General features: G+C 42.6%; 2 protein-coding genes across 3 annotated transcripts in view; one reads left to right on the forward strand and one right to left on the reverse strand.

The window, feature by feature from the left end:
* LOC137431586 (hyccin) overlaps positions 1 to 17,287 on the reverse strand; it is a 576,074-nt gene that overhangs the window by 293,680 nt on the left and 265,107 nt on the right. The gene's annotated exons all lie outside the window — the stretch shown is intronic.
* LOC137431580 (unconventional myosin-IXb) overlaps positions 1 to 17,287 on the forward strand; it is a 232,539-nt gene that overhangs the window by 121,475 nt on the left and 93,777 nt on the right. For both annotated transcript variants that reach the window (XM_068123054.2, XM_068123055.2), the window contains exons 15-18: positions 4,519 to 4,640; positions 4,743 to 4,884; positions 11,493 to 11,688; positions 13,685 to 13,813. In XM_068123054.2, the coding sequence (XP_067979155.2) occupies positions 4,519 to 4,640; positions 4,743 to 4,884; positions 11,493 to 11,688; positions 13,685 to 13,813 (589 nt within the window). The remainder of the gene's footprint in view (positions 1 to 4,518; positions 4,641 to 4,742; positions 4,885 to 11,492; positions 11,689 to 13,684; positions 13,814 to 17,287) is intronic.

The raw sequence follows: 17,287 nt of genomic DNA on the forward strand, positions 1-17,287 counted from the left end.
AACGTGACAAAGCCGAACCCTCTTGACTGTTGCGTTTCCCAGTCTCTTACCAACCGCACTTCCACCAGCGGCCCATATCTGTTGAAGACAGAGGTCAGAACTTCTTCCTCTGTTTTGAAGTTCAGTCCCCCTACAAATAACTTGGCACTTTTGTCGCCATCCCGAGCTGGTGTGGTGTTATTTTCCCTGCTGGGCTCTTTACCAACCCTCAGGTTACCATAAACTTGACCCCCGGCCAAATCATTCCCGATAACCACAGATACACCCTCTACAGGAAGCGTGGCTTGTAAACCGACGGTGACCGGTCCTGACACCAAATCGGACTCCAAATGGATGACATGAAGGGGAGCACTAACACCGCCCCCGATCCCCTGTAAACGAACACTATCCCCCGTTGCCGTCTCCTCGGACCATGGCAAAATGCCTTCAAGCATTAAAGATTGATGGGCCCCTGTGTCCCTCAATATCCTAACCGGTCTCCGGTTAGTCGAGGCTCCATCCAGTGACACAAACCCCTCTGAAATAAATGGTTGGTAACCCTTTTGATGGCGATTTCTTACGCCAGCCATCGCATTCGGAGTTGTAATAGTCGGACTCCGCTCTGGGTTGTCCCTTTTCATGAGGTAACAACTGGACATCAAGTGTCCAGGTTTCTTGCAAAACGCGCAAGTAGGCCCGGAGGAAAAACTCGGGGTCTGCCTCGGGCCCCCCGAACTATAAGTTTGTCTTGGGCCCGCATCCCTCTGATTTCGAACCGGTGGGGTATCATAGTTGTCCCCATAATCATCTCGAGGCCGCCGCCATGTATGGTCGTTCTCCGCACCTGCTGTTCCCCACCTCCCCTGCGGAGATCTAGGCGAGGAGTTAGGTTCGTGGACCCCTATTCGGTGGGTTAAGGCATAATCATCTGCCATGGTGGCTGCGTCCCACAACTTTGGTACCTTCTTTTCCTGCAGGTACACTTTGATGTCCTCGTGGACACACTGCTGGAATTCCTCCACCAGGATCAAGTCCCGCAATGTCTCGAAGTCTTTCCCGACTCCTTTTGACTCACACCACCGATCAAACATGTTTTCTTTCACTCTGGCAAACTCCACATGGGTCTCACTCTCCCTCTTCCTGGCATTCCTGAATTTTTGCCTGTAAGCTTCCGGAACCAACTCATACGCTTTGAGGATGTGCGTCTTCAGTACCTCATAATCTGCACATTGGTCCATTGGTAGCGCCGAATAAATTTCCTGAGCTTTCCCCACCAGCACACTTTGCACGAGTATGGTCCAGGCCTCCTCCGGCCAGTTTAATTGTCGAGCCACTTTCTCAAAGTGTGGAAAAAATTTCGCGACTTCTTTTTCACTGAACGGTGGAACCAGCCTCACATGTCTGCCCACATCCCAGGTTTTCTGGTAAGGTGTCGACCCCGTCAGCAAGAGTGGTGCCTCTCCCCGTTCTCTCATTAACTCCAGCTCCTTGAATTTAATTTCTTGTTGAAGCTCCATGTCACGTTCCTTTAATTCCCTTTCCGCTTTTCTCTCCTCTGCTTCGAGTTCCCTTGTTTTCATCCTTTCTTCTGCTTGTTTCTCTTCTCTCCTCTCCTCTGCTTTCCTTTCTTCTTCTGCTCTTTCTTTTTCTGCTTTCCTTTCTTCTTCTGCTCTTTCCTTTTCTGCTTTCCTTTCTTCTTCTGCTAACCTTTCCTGGAGTTCTCGTTCCACTCTCCTTTCTTGTGCTTGTTTCTCTTCTCTTCTCTCTTCTGCTTTCCTTTCTTCTTCTGCTCTTTCCTTTTCTGCTTTCCTTTCTTCTTCTGCTCTTTCTTTTTCTGCTTTCCTTTCTTCTTCTGCTCTTTCCTTTTCTGCTTTCCTTTCTTCTTCTGCTCTTTCCTTTTCTGCTTTCCTTTCTTCTTCTTTTATCCGTTCCTTGCTCCGTAATTGCAACTCCAGTTTCCGGAGCTCAACGTCTTCTGGTTCTTCGGGTAGCCACTCCCAGGCTAACTCGTCCCATGTTCCTAATCCCACCATAGATTGTATCACCGTGGCCTGCAACTCTGCCTTCCTCAAATTAGTTCGGACCTCCAAGTTAAAATGTTTGGCCAATTTCAAGAGGTCCGACTTTAGCAACGCTCGGAACTGCGCCTCACTCGGGGTTACCCCAAAGTTCTGTGCCACAAACGCCATGGTGCCTATCGTTAACACCTGTTAACCTTCCCCCAAGACTTTACCCCAATTTCTCAAAAAAATTTCCCAATTAATAATTAATTAATAAATTTTAATTAATAAAAAAATATTATTTTATTATTTTATACAATTTTAAATCCCGGACGTAGACCCAATTGCGAAACCGCAAATCGTAATTTGGACGAGCCCCCAATTCTGTTACGTGGTCCCCTCGGTGAATACCTGGTCTCGGTGACCCCCGGACCGCGAGAGGAACTCCGCCAGCAAGCTGTATTATATATGCGCTTTCGCCACGCAATCCATATGAATTTCACCCAGGAGACAACTGATGTTCAAGGATATATTTCCAATGGTAATGATACCATACAATTTCAATGACACAACCACAGAGATTTTCCCCGAGCAATCAACAATGCACAACCATCACCAATTCCCAATTCACAATCAATTCCCTATGATTAAGATGGCCATCTTATACATGTGTGTCCCGGTGAGTACTCACGACACCCTTTTGGTCTCGGTCCCGCACAATGTCTCTGGGCCCCTCCTGACCAAGATGATGGTCGCCGTCGCCGCACTCGGGCGGTTGAACGAACCCCGGGTGGACGTGTTTCCACCGGGCAGGTATCGTACCAGGCACCGCGGCTGCAGCCCCTCGTGGCCACGCGAAGCGGATACGGTAGAGCAAGCCAAACCCCACGCCGCTTGCAAGGCGCGTTAGGCCCCAACGTGCGACCCGCACGCGTCTGTTTGGACGGTGCCGCGAACGATGCCAGACGCGGGGTCGATGCACGGCCCCACGTCAACTTGACGTCTCCACCGGGCAGGTACACGTCCCGGTAATTCCTCTCGCCAGACCGGCTTCGGAACGCCGCTTTTCCACGCAGCGCAAGGTCGATCCCACCTTTTGTCGGAGCGGGGCGAGGAAGAAGAATACTCGTCCCTTTTCCTCGTGTCTTTTCCTCTTCCGTTTCCGGTCACTTCCGTTTCCGGCCACTTGTTCAGAAGGGCTCCTGACCCTCCAATCACAACAACCCTTAATATACTACACACGGATAAGCAAAGACCTGAATGGTAATCCACATACATTCACATAAATATGTAACACAATGGACTACAAAATGTAAATGTTTCATGATATTTGTTATATTATATCACCTTTATCTATCAATATTGTTGAAATGAAGATCAAATAGCTGTATGTTGAAATATGTTGAAAAAGTCAAAACTTTACATGGGGTGTACTTACTTTTTCACGTGACTGTATATATATTGTATACATAGTTAAGGCTCATGGAAGACCTAATACTCGTGCACTGCAGAATGGATCAGGATGCAACAAGACAAAAGGAACAATAAAGAGTGGGGAGAAATACCAACAGCAGAGCCAAAGGCCAAAACAGAGGGAGATGGACAAACAATGAGTGTGGAGAGGAATGGGGGAGGGTGGGGGGCAGGAGAGGATGCATGGCGTGGGCAACATACAGAAGGGAACTCAAATTAGGGAAAACTGGAAATTTGGAAGGAGGAGGAATTATGATGGAGTGGTGGCGGGGGAGAGGGAACTGGAGGGAAGAAAGAGGTGGAAGAGGATGTGTAAGTTGGTTCTGCAGGTGGGAATAAAGGACCGAATGAGTGGAACTGAGCAGTGATTGTGGATTTAGGTAGCTTCACCAGAAGGGGGTTAATGGTGGACCATGTGCACCCTGCACAAAACTGGGAGGATGGGGGAGGGGGAGGGTGGCCAAGCACTGAAAGAGCAGAGGGTGCAAGACCAGAAAGGATGCGGTGGAACGCAGAGAGAACACTAAACTGTCTTAATCAGTCTTTCACGCAAGCTTTATTCTTTCGTGGAGATTGCACTTCCTTCATCACACATGCTATAATTATAGTCGATAATATACATTTTCGAAGTCCTTGGGCATGAGGAGCCGCCACACCACAATCTCGCAAAATACCAAGGCAAAACCCAAAAATATAGCTGAAACACTTTTGACCTCATGGCACTTATCACTTGTAACTGACATCCATATAGTTTGTCAATTTTCAATGATTGTGTGGACGAGTCTTTAGACTTGGAGAGAGTAACAACAAAAGGGTTACAGGATGAGGTTATGCAAATGGTGGGGCTTGAGATTGTTCTGCAAACATAAATGGCAAGTGGGCATGATTGGATGAAAGGAAATGGAGAACCACCAATCCACTACCCTATCCATATTTAGACAAGAGAAGGGCTGGCACCTCATGAGACTGAGAACTTTATTTGGCAGTACTACGGTTTTAGAAAACCATTTTTATTTTAACATGTTAAACTGGCTGTCCTGTCTGTAATTCCTCCTCTTACCTACAGGAGGAGTACGTGAATGAGGGCATCGCATGGCACCCGATTGATTTTGTCGACAATCTTGGCTGCATTATGCTAATCGCCAAAAAGCCGACAGGCCTATTCCACTTGCTTGATGAAGAATGCAAGTAAGTTTGCCTTGCTCGGATGATAAAGCCCAACTACCTGTGTCATGATAAATGTGTTGAATCGGATTTGCAAATTGGGCAGCATGCTTCCCGGTGTTTTAGCTTCCCCCAGGCAAATAATGAGACGTTACTGGCGAAGTTCCGCAAGCAGCATGAGGGGAACAGGTACCTAAAGCTACCTGCTGTGATGGAGCCGGCATTCACGATCCGCCATTTTGCTGGGAAAGTGAAATATAACATAAAGGTGTGTTTCACATACTAGTACACGAGTTTTTGTCGTCACCCAGTGTCTGTCATCCGTCGTCTGTCTGTCTGTCGTCTGTAAACAATTTTACGTCTACGCTCTAAAAGTCACAAATATTGATTAGATTTGATGAAACTTGTTATGCAGAATCTTTAAGACATAAACTAGTTTGGGATTGCATTTGGGCGTTGCATGCCCAAAAATGGGCGCGGCAGGGCAGCCATATTGAAAAATCAATTTTTGTCATATATTTTTAGCACATATAAACTATATAGTTTGTGGTTCTATTATGCATATTCTAACCATATTGATATAGACCAGTTGAGTTCAGGTTCCCTGGAACCTCTCGACTTTATTATTGCCAATTATTATTACTTTTCCAATATGTTAGGTCAGGTCATTGAAAGGATCAGAACATGCATGATATTATAACATGTTATATCAGGTTTGCCAGTGTGTACCCCGGTTTAGAATAGGTACAGTACACCGTATCCCTGCGTGTCGTAAGAGGCGACTAAACGGGTTGGCGTCAGGAAGGGCATCCGGCCATTAAAAAAAAACATTGCCTCAAAAAGGGAACCATGACAATTACAATTACATATGGGCAGGGTACAGCCCGAAGTACCCCGTGGGGGACCTCACTCCCTCTCGTCAAAACTCAAGGTGGGGAACCCGATCGAAGCAAGGGTGGAAATCACTCCATTTATGCCGACGAAACGTCTGATGCCCTACGTGGAGATCGGTTTCTGAGGTTTGGGACATGGAATGTAGGAACAATGACAGGGATATCAGGAGAAGTTGTGGAAGTATTGGTCAGAAGAAGAGTGGACATATGTTGTGTGCAGGAGACGAGATGGAAGGGAAGTGGTGTGAGAATGGTGAAGGACATGTGAAAGGTGTGAAATGGCAGGGACAGAAATACAAGTTTGTGTGGCAAGGGTGCCCAGGAGGCGTGAATGATGTTGGTGTCCTGTTTTCTGAGGAGTTTGTAGACAGTGTGATGAGTGTGACTAGAGCGAGTGAAAGGTTGATGACGGTGAAAATGATGATTGGAAAGTTCTTGGTGAACGTCATCTCGGGATATGCTCCGCAGGTTGGTCGGAGCGATGAAGAGAAGGTCAAGTTCTGGCGTGCGATAGAGAAGCTGATGAAAAACGTGAAAGATAAGGAAGTTGTTGTGGGAGGAGGAGACCGAAATGGACATGTGGGAAGGAGTATGGATGGTTTTGAAGGAGCTCAAAGGTGACCCTGGGGGAGGAGGCTGTTTCACAGCACCACTTGGTTGTCTGCGACATAAGGGTGAAAGTGCGAGGAGAGTTCGGCGGGTGAAGTACCAACCGAGAATGAAGGTGCGGAGGTAGAAAGAGGTGACAGTGAGGGAGGCATTAAAAGAGAGCTGAGTATGGCAGAGCATGATGTAGTTGAGCTTGAAAGTGATTGGATGTCAATGAAAGATAGTTTGTTGGGAGCCGTTGGTGAGGTATGTGGATGAACAAAAGGACCACCGAGGCACTCAGAAACATGGTGGTAGGATGAGGAAGTTGGAAAGAGGATTGACGAGAAGAGGAGGAAGTTCAAGGAGTGGCAGAAGGCGAAGGGAACGGGGGCAGAAAAGGCAGAGCATTAAAGTTATAAGGCAGCCAAGAAGGCTGCAAAGAAAGAGGTTGCAAAGGCACAGGAGGCATGCAGGAAAATGTTCGGAGAACGCTTGGATTCAGAAGAGGGTCAGAGAGTGGTCTTCAGGATTGCAAAGCAGATTGCAAAAGAGAGGTGCGATGTGATGGGTGGGGGTGAGTTGCTTGAAGGATGAAGTGGGACAAATCGTTGTGGACCCAGATGGAATTAAAGGAAGATGGAAGAGATATATGGAAATGCTGTTGAATGCAGAGAATGAATGGGACGGAAACATCGAGAGTAACCCAGTTTTAGGACCGGCAGAGAAGATAACTGAGAAGGAAATTGAGGAAGCGATAAAAGCAATGAAGAGTAGAAAAGTGGGAGGGCCGACGGGAGTTGTGGTAGATATGTTGAAGGCAGCGGGAAGTTGGGGTGTGAAGAGAATGACAGAGATCTTTAATCTGGTGGTGAAAGAACGCCGCATTCCAGTGGATTGGGAACTGAGTACCCTCGTCCCTCTATACAAGGGGAAAGGTGACCCTCTGGACTGTGGCTCGTATCGAGAGATAAAGTTATTGGAGCATGGAATGAAGGTATTGTAAAGGGTGTTGGAGAGGAGGATAAGGAAGAAAATGAAAATCGACGAAATGCAGTTTGGATTTATACCAGGAAGAGGAACGACAGACGCACTTTTTGCTGTAAGGCCGTTGCAGGAGAAGTACATGGAGAAGAGGAAGAAATAGTTTCTTGGGTTTGTTGATCTGGAGAAAGCATTTGATAGGGTTCCACGCGAAGCAGTGACATGGGCATTGAGGAAGTTAGTAGTGGAGGAATGGTTGATCAGAGTAGTGATGGAAATGTACGAGAGAGCGCACACAGCTGTAAGGACGAAGGATGGGAACAGTGGTGAGTTTGAGGTGAAGGTGGGAGAGCATCAGGGGTCGGTACTAAGTCCACTACTATTTGTAGCTGTGATGGAGGTACTGGCTCGGAACGTAATGGAGGGTTTACCGTGGGAGTTGTTGTGTGCAGATGATCTGGTGTTGATTGTGGAAAGTATGGATGGACTGAAGGAGAAGATGAACAAGTGGAAGGAATGTATGGAGACAAAAGGTCTGAAGGTGAATATCGGAAAAACGAAGGTGATGGCAAGTGGTAAAGCATGTGGTGAGGTGGAAAGAACTGGGAAGTGGCCATGTGCTGTGTGCAGGAAGGGTGTCGGAGTGAACTCCATTCAATGTACAATGTGCGCTGAGTGGGTTCATCAAAAATGTAGCGGTCTGAGAGGGTCATTAATCAGTGTGGCAGCTACATTCAAGTGTTAGGTGTGCACAGAAGGAACTGCAGATGGAGGAAATGTTGAGTTGGATCTTGAAGACGGCATGAAGCTGGAAGGTGTGAAAACATTTTGCTACCGAGGAGACATGCTGAATGGAGAAGGTGGGTCAGACTTTGCAACGGTTGTTTGAGTGAGATGTGCATGGAAGAAGTTTCGGGAACTGAGTGGAGTGCTGACGAGAGGGGAGTGTCGTTGAAGTTGAAGGGAAAGGTGTATGCTGCATGTGTGAGAAGTGTTATAATTTATGGGAGCGAGACATGGGTAATGAATGTAGAGCAGAAACGAAGGCTGGAAAGGGTGGAAATGCGAATGGTTCGGTGGATGTGCGGAGCATCTTTGAGAGAGAGAGGAAGACAAATGATGAATTGCGAAAGATGATGGGAATAGAGCCTGTGATGGATGCTGTGAAGAGAAACAGGTTGAGATGGTTTGGTCCACCAATCCACTATCCACTTCTGCATCTCCCCTTGTTAAGGGGAGATGCAGAAAATAGGGCAAAATAGAGAAGATTGTCATGGGGCCCGCAAGGCTAACCCCCACTCTGGCAGGAAAAATGGCCTTAAAATGCCTGTTGTGTTGTTGTTGTATATCAGGTTATTGAATGGATCAGAACCTGCATGATATTATAACATGTTAGATCAGGTTATTGAAAGGACAATACTATGCATGACCTTATAACATGTTTGATCAGGTCGTTGAAAGGATCAGAACATGCGTATTATAACATGTTCGATCAGGTCATTGAAAGGATCAGAACATGCATGATATTACAACATGTTATATCAGGTCAGGTTATTGAAAGGATAACACCGTGCATGACCTTATTACCATGTTAGATCAGGTAATTTAAAGGAGCAGAACATGCATGACATTATAACATGTTAGATCAGGTTATGTAAAAGATCAGAACATGCATGACATAACATGTTAGATCAGGTCATTGAAAGGATAAAAATATGCATGACATAACATGTTAGATCAGGTCATTGAAATGATCAGACCATGCATGACATTATAACATGTTTTTGTTGGAGCAGGTCATTGAAATGATCAGTCTGTACCTCACACTTCTAAATTCCCGAAAGTAATATTTACTTCCGTGAACTCCATGGCAACAGCAGGACGAGTCGTGTTATTTACCCTTGGGGATTATATCGATAGCAGTAGATCTACGATCAGGAGCGATCGTCGACGTGATATGCATGGACTAATGTCCAGATTTCTCCAAATTTATTTCAGTTATTTGTCAAACAGCATTATCGACCATTTAAAAAGGTAATCAAACGTGTTTGTGGTTTACAATATTTTTACTTCTTGTAGAAGCCGTTGCTCCCTCGGAAACACCATCATAACTTTAAGCTATTTATGCATGTTATCACTGCAGGAAAAATGCCTTGGGGAAGTCGGACATTATTAGTATTAATATTGTTTTGTAACAACATTATTAATATGCGATTTTCATTCATTTTGTTATTAAAAGTGTCTTTGGAAAAATGCCACGATAAATCTTCTCCTTTGGAAAAACGCCACGATAAAGCTAATTTAAATTGATTGACACCTCAACATGAAACCTCATTGACATCTCGAGGGAGAAAACCCCCTTGGGGAGGGGGGCAAATGAATGCGCTACAACCTTCATTGTGTAACCCTTAGTCATCCTGTCAAGTTTGGTTGAGATTGGATGTAAGTAACGATGGAATGTATCGCAGTCAAAAAATCATCAGACAGACACCAAATGGCTTATTTTAGTATGATTTTTATCTGCGACATGTCTATCACAGGTCTACAAAAGTTTGTGTTGTTGGTGGTCGTGTTGTTGTTGTTGTTTGTGGTGGTGTTGGGGTTTTTGTTGGGTTGCGTTTCGCCAATTTCTAAAACCATTGGCTTTGTTTGGTTTGAGTATTATTCATGATGAGGGGCCCGGAAAAATCTAATCATACGTCAAATAATAGTAAGGTTTAATCAAGCCCATCAGAATGCATGGTAATCAAGCTTTACATTATGTTACGTAATCAAGTGTTACGCTAAGCAAATTACTAAAAAAAATAGCATTACGTAATTTCTGAACAACCCCATTTTGGGGTTCAGCAATCCGTGACCATGTGACGAATCGGCTCGTTCTTATGTAACCACGGGGAGGCTGACATAGATAAGACGTGTTGAGTTAATTATGTAATAGTGCATTAAATGTGTGTTTCCCAATCACGCTGTGTTACGCTAAGAAAATTACTAAAAAAAATAGCATTACGTAATTTCTGAACGACCCCATTTTGGGTTTCAGCAATCCGTGACCGTGCTACAGGTCAGCTCGTTCTTATGTAACCACAGGGAGGCTGACATAGATAAGACGTGTTGAGTTAATTATTTAACAGTGCATTAAATGTGTTTCCCAATCACACGGTTCATCTTTTAAGAGTGTTTTCAATGCACTTTTTCCATTCGGCCCATTATTGGATTTTGTCGTGGGTTGTGACCTTGCTTTTTTTTTTTTGTTGTGTTTTGCATTTTTTTAATGTATTTTTTTTGTTACCTCAGCATTAATTTCTACCCTGGGTCAACAGCCCCTCCTGCACATGACGATAATACTAATTTTTAAACTTTCAAAGAAATGGCAGCCAAACTATGATGAATTTTCGAAATTTGCTCGAATGAGAAATTCCACAAGGTATAATTGCAAATTTAAATTATTACCTTGTGACATACTGTAAAGTACAGGGTGTCTCAAAATACATGGAACCCATGTCACTGCTAATAATTCTGCCAATATTAATGTTCTTGTTCTTTTTTTTCAAATTTGAAGAGAGGAGACCATAACAACTAATAATTTATCAATCAAAATGCCTTAGACAAAGGAGGAAAAAATATTTTCGAGTGTGTCTAAGGCGCAAAGGCGGTCATTTGGAACATGTGCTCTAATAAATGTAACCTTTGAGCTAGAGACCTCAAATCTTCAGTTTTTTTATTGTTATCATATCAGATTCCAGGAAATGTAATCTTTTTTGGAGTTTCTTGTCTGAGTAATAAATTATTATCATGTTAATGGGTTCCATCTATTTTGAGACACCCTGTACTTGTCTTTCACGTGGATCTAACCTTCGCCCTTTTTGTGGTCAATAATTTTGGCGAAAGTTAAGTCCAGTCGATAAATATTCCTAATTAGTGAATCGAAGTTAGACATGTTCGTCGTTAGATGTGCAAAAGTTACACACCACAAAACAACTTTAAAAGAAAATCCACTCAATACAATTCGCATAAACAATAGGTACTTTACAGTATTGTCACTGCCTGTGTTAGTCTTGTGCAAGAAGTGGCCATTTTTTCCGAATTGCACCATTCTGTATAAACTTCACAAACCCATATCCGTGGGAGTGAAAAGTTTTGTTTCACTTGCTGTGTTTACTGCATTTGATCTTAGAAATAACTTCCAGGTGTTCCCAGGTCATGAAAACCAACCTGTATTGCAGACACTTTCTCTTGCAAACCCATCAGGAGGAAGACTTGTGTAATGACATGTAACCAGATGTCCTGGTTAAATAAGTGTCCATTATATGGATGATAACCTCAGTTTGCAATGTTACAAAGTAGATCGTGATTGCTTATTTTATGTGCTGGAGTAAAACTTACTGCAAAGTACCCTTTTTGCCTTTTGCAGGACTTCCGTGAGAAGAACATGGACCACATGCGTCCAGATGTGATCGCCCTGCTTAGAAGCAGTCGTAACTGGTTTGTACGAGGCCTTATCAGTATCGATCCGGTGGCCCTTTTCCGCTGGGCAACGATCCGAGCCTTTTTTCAGGCAGTCAGTAGATTCCGAGCAGCTGGGAGGCACCAGAAGGAGAGACGTGCCGGTAAGGATTGTCAGACATAAATGTCATGTAAATAAAGAAAGTTGCAAAAAAAAAAAGACTTCCAGAATAAGATCATTATAGTTGTTTTTATATTACGTTTCTTCTGTTTCTTCTGGCATCTAGCCTGATGCTAGCACTAGATGGTTAATATTCAGATGCTAGTTGTGCAATGCAACATCACTCAATTGCATGAGGCAGATGTAATACCCATGTGATTGGTTGAAATGTGAGGTGGATGCAATATACATCAATGGGAATAACAGGGTTTGGTTCCATATAATTCATAACATATATCAATTGGAATTACATGGTTCAGTTCCATATACTTCCACACGGTTCTGCAAAAAGCTGATGTCACATTTTACATTATGTGGAATTTGTCCGAGTACATGCTAGTCAATGATGTTATTCCACCAATAAACAGCAATAAAAGCAGGAAGTAGTGGAACAAAATGTGATTAAGCATTCGCTGGAGAAAAATAAGAAGACGAAGATGTCAGTTTCCCATTGACTGGCATGAAACTCCAATGTGAAGTGAATATCCTACACAGTAGCCCAAACATTTTATTTGCACGCAATGTACAGTGCATAAAGAAAGTATTCAGACCCCTTCACTTTTTTCACATTTTGTTATGTTGCAGCCTTATGTTGAAATCGTTTAAATTCATTTTTCCCCTCATCATTCTACACTCAATACCCCATAATGACAAAGAGAAAACAGGATTTTAGAACGTTTTGAAATTTATTAAAAAGAAAAAACTGAAATATCACATTGACATAAGTATTCAGACCCTTTGCTATGACACTTGAAATTTAGCTCAGGTGCCTCCCATTTATCTTGATCATCTTTGAGATGTTTCTACACCTTGATTAGAGTCCACCTGTGGTAAATTCAATTGATTGGACATGATTTGGAAAGGCACGCACCTGTCTATATAAGGTCTCACAGCTGACAATGCATATCAGAGCAAAAACCAAGCCATGAGGTCGAAGGAACTGCCTGCAGAGCTCAGAGACAGGATTGTGTCGAGGCACAGATCTGGGGAAACCTTCAAAAAAAAAAAAATCTGCTGCATTGAAGGTTCCCAAGAGCACAGTGGCCTCCATAATTCTTAAATGGAAGAAGTTTGGAACAACCAGGACTCTTCCTAGAGCTGGTCGTCCGGCCAAACTGAGCAATCGGGGGAGAAGGGCCTTGGGAAGAGAGGTGAACAAGAACCCGATGGTCACTCTGGCTGAGCTCCAGAGATCCTGTGTGGAGATGGGAGAAACTTCCAGAAGGACAATCATCACTGCAACCAACACTCCACCGATCTGGGCTTTATCTCAGAGTGGCCAGATTTAGACACAATCCTGTCTCTGAGCTCTGTAGGCAGTTCCTTCGACCTCATGGCTTGGTTTTTGCTCTGATATGCATTGTCAGCTGTGAGACCTTATGTAGACAGGTGTGTGCCTTTCCAAATCATGTCCAATCAATTGAATTTACCACAGGTGGACTCCAATCAAGGTGTAGAAACATCTCAAAGATGATCAAGATAAATGGGAGGTACTCGAGCTAAATTTCAAGTGTCATAGCAAAGGGTCTGAATACTTATGTAAATGTGATATTTCAGTTTTTTCTTTTTAATAAATTTCAAAACGTTCTAAAATCCTGTTTTCTCTTTGTCATTATGGGGTACTGTGTGTAGAATGATGAGGGAAAAAATGAATTTAAACGATTTCAGCAAAAGGCTGCAACATAACAAAATGTGAAAAAAGTGAAGGGGTCTGAATACTTTCTGAATGCACTGTATTTAAATACAATATGAGGAGACGAAGTCAAGTACTGTTCCGCTGTATAGTCGAAAGCTATAAGGTGGCACATTGTATAAAAAGCACATGATTGATTTCCGTGTTTGGTAGCTTGATGTTCAAGATTCCTATGTTGCCAATGCAAACAAGTTGTTCACAGTTTATTGTTCTTCTGCAGACATGTGTTACTCATTTGTTTCTGCAGCAGAGCCCATGAAACGCAACGCCGGACCTACACAGACCCAAGTAGCAACCAAAGGCTTCAGCTTCCTCATGCATCCCGTGCACCAGAGGAGTTTGCAAGTCCTGCAGCGTTACCGCGAGAGCCACAGCAGTGAGAAGATTGCTCTAATTGAATTTTGTGTTGTGCCTGCTCTCTGCAGTATTATGCTTCAAAGTTTTCCAACACAAGTGTTAGTAATATTTACTTCCTTCTTATCGACGCTTCTTGTGGTTTATTTTTAAATTTTAAATTTAAATTCACTGCAAGGTCTTGCTTTGCATTAAATTCAGTAATCTTCTTTATCTCTTTGTAATTAACGGGTGCGTCATGCACTCATCTTTACTATCGAGCAAAAGAGATACATAACACAGGGGTCCCAGCCCTCCTATTTTTCCTATTTATTCCTACTTTTTAATAGGATCCTATAAATCTCCTATTTTTTGGTGGAAATTCCTATTTTTCCTATTTTTTAACCCTCAATGTTCCAAAATTTAAATTGATATATTAATTAGTAGAATTTCTGTAAGCGTCAGAACAGACATTCCTATACCAATCGTCAGCCATGGAATTGCTTTCTGGGTCCATAATCGCAAGACAAATTTCCAAAACGACTTTAAGCTCAAATCCCCGAAGAACATATGTCTCTTTGTCTTTTTCTCGAAAACCGTTTGTTCGATCGATTTCACAAGTGGTGAGTGCATTTTTGAGGACTCAACAAAGTGCAGTGTTGAGGAAAAATTGAGTATGCAGTGATGACGTCACAAATAAATACTGTACGAAGTGGAGGCATGTCGTTTACACCATGGTGTAAAGTACGTGTTGTTATTGATCTCGACTGGAAATGATATGTATATCTTATGTATATTATGTTATTGTTATTTTTGACTTTGTCCTAATATTAAGTATATCCTTCCAAACAATTGTTTTACCTTTATGATTCGTGCTTCATGCTATTCAGTAACAGAATTATAAAAGATAAAATGAGATGAAAATAATATAACTATGTTTATCACGCATTTCTCTTGGATTATCTCATATACTTTGTGAAGAATGACTGAATGATACCTTGACCATTATCATTGTCCTTTGTCTTATTTCAAAAGTTCAGCTGAGCTCAATTTTTAAGGTTTGTACTTTACTTAGAGTAACAAAACCAACTGTGAACTTTGCGGTTATTCAGTTATTACTAACAACCTTTCCCTAAAGATTCTACCTGAAATTGAACTTTTCTACTAATTTGCTGAACATTGACATTTGATACTACATGTTTAACTCAATCTTTCGCTTATTACAATGAGATTGTATTTTGCCTAAAACTAATAGTATTTGGCAAAGAACTAATTCAATCGACAATTCACACATTTCATCATTTAATTGCAGATAATAAAGAAGGACCACGACACAAAATAGGGATTACAACTTAATTCTGTATACTTTCGTGTGGTAGTTGCATATTCAGCTTTTAACAAAATTACAGTAGAATTAAAATTTACATACGCAATGCTGCACAATAGGTAATGCAAGCAATGTAGGACAATAAAAAAACAAACAAACAAAAAACAATAAAGACTGTTAAAGTCTTGTTGTTTCATAATCTTCTGAAGATAGTACAACAACAATACCAAAGATACATAATTGAATTGTCATCGCTTAGCTTGAACTCAGATTAGTGTTCAAGCTATTCAGCAGTGGAGAAAATGCAATTATCGGGTGGTAAACATGTTAGGACATGTTATTTATCATCTTTCTTGTTTCAGGTATAATCTGCAGACCGGTAAGAAATTTGTTGATTTGCCTTTAAATTACTTTGTTTGTTCTCATTATTTTACTAACTTATGTTTCAGTTTTGAAAAAAAAAACTGTTTGGTTCACAGTTCTTTCCACTTCATGCGTTAACAGGTTAGGATTTTCTATGCTAATTCATTTAATCTTATCTCATATTTGTTTTCTTTTTGACAGGTATACTCCCAGCAGTATAATGCCTGGTGGGAGAACTAAATTTAACCCAGAGTGGTTGAAAAGTGGACATGGATGTAGGCTTTCTGACTGGTGTCAGCCTAGCAAGTCCTCAGTGTTCTCAGCTTACTGCTCGTTGTGCCATTCGGAAGTGAGGTGTGACAATCAGGGTGTGAAACAACTGACACAACATGCCCAAAACAAAGGGCACCTGAAGCGTGCGAAGGAACTGCTGGGTGGGTCACAGACGTTGCTGACATTCGTTCAACCATCAACTTCATCTGCTTCAGCATCAGGGTCAGCTTCTACAGATGAGCCAAGTCGTGCAGCTTTAGTCTGTATGTCCAAAAAAGACGCTATTACAAAAGCAGAACTTCTATGGACATTGAAAGTTGTTCGTTCGAATCTGAGCTACTCTTCCTGTGACGGTTTGAAGGATCTTCTGCAGGCAATGTTTCCTGGTGTTATCCCGGATGGTTTCTCAATGAGCTCATCGAAAGTTTCATATCTCATTAGCGAAGCCACAGGTCCTTATTTTCAGGACATGATAGTCACTGATGTTAAGAATTCAGCTTCTGGCTTCAGCCTCATGTATGATGAAACCACCAATAAACAGAACTTGAAGCAACTAGAAATCCGTGTACGGTATTGGTCTGATGCCGAGGAACAGATATTAGTATTTCACCTCAAAACTTACCTCATGGGTCATGCAACTGGAGAAGATTTGTCCAGGAAAATAATCTCTGCCTTGGATGAATCGAAACTGCAGCTTCAGGATATTATCATGCTCGGCAGTGATGGGCCTAATGTGAGCACCACTGTGTGGAGACAGATTGACAAAGCCATTCTCGACAACAGGGGCCCTGGTCTCCTTGATGTAGGGACATGTACTCTCCATACAGTACACAATGCTTTTGCCAAAGGACTTGCAGAGTACTGTGGAAACCTAACTGAGCTTGCAGTGGACATTTTCTACTGGTTCAAAGGCTCTGCTGCTAGATCTGTTGATTTTCAAGACATTCAGCATAAATTGGGTGCTGTTCCAAAAAAGCCTTTGAAGCATGTCGAGTGCAGGTGGTTGACACTGGGACCTGCAGTGGAGCGGCTGATAGAGATCTGGGAATCTCTCAAAGAGTATTTCTTGGTATTTCTTCCAAAGCAGCAGCCAAAGGACATGTTTAAACCCAGGTACAAAAGAATCAAAACAGAACTACAGCGACCGGAAATAAAAGCTCAACTGCATTTCCTGAAGTTCTTGGCAGCAACATTTGCAGAGTTCCTCACCTTCTTCCAGTCAGAGCAACCACTTGTGCACATTCTATATGACAAACTCCATGACCTGCTCAAAAAACTGATCAGAAGAATTATGAAGACTCCTTCAGTTGATGCTGTGAAAGACATCTCAAACCTTGATGTTTCCATTGTTGCAAACCAGCTGGAGAATGAATCCATGGGTGTGGGAGAGGATACCCGACGGTGTATCGCTAAGTTGAAAGTCTCTGAGAGGGAAAGGATGTATCTTGGGATGAGGAAGTGCTACCAGGCAGCCATAGTACACCTACAAAAGAAGCTTCCATTGACAAACAAAATCCTGAAGAATGCCAGATGTCTGCAGCCACAAAACAGGAC

This window comes from Myxine glutinosa, chromosome 7, assembly GCF_964187855.1.
Source record: "Myxine glutinosa chromosome 7, kmMyxGlut1.1, whole genome shotgun sequence".
NCBI lineage: Eukaryota > Metazoa > Chordata > Myxini > Myxiniformes > Myxinidae > Myxine > Myxine glutinosa.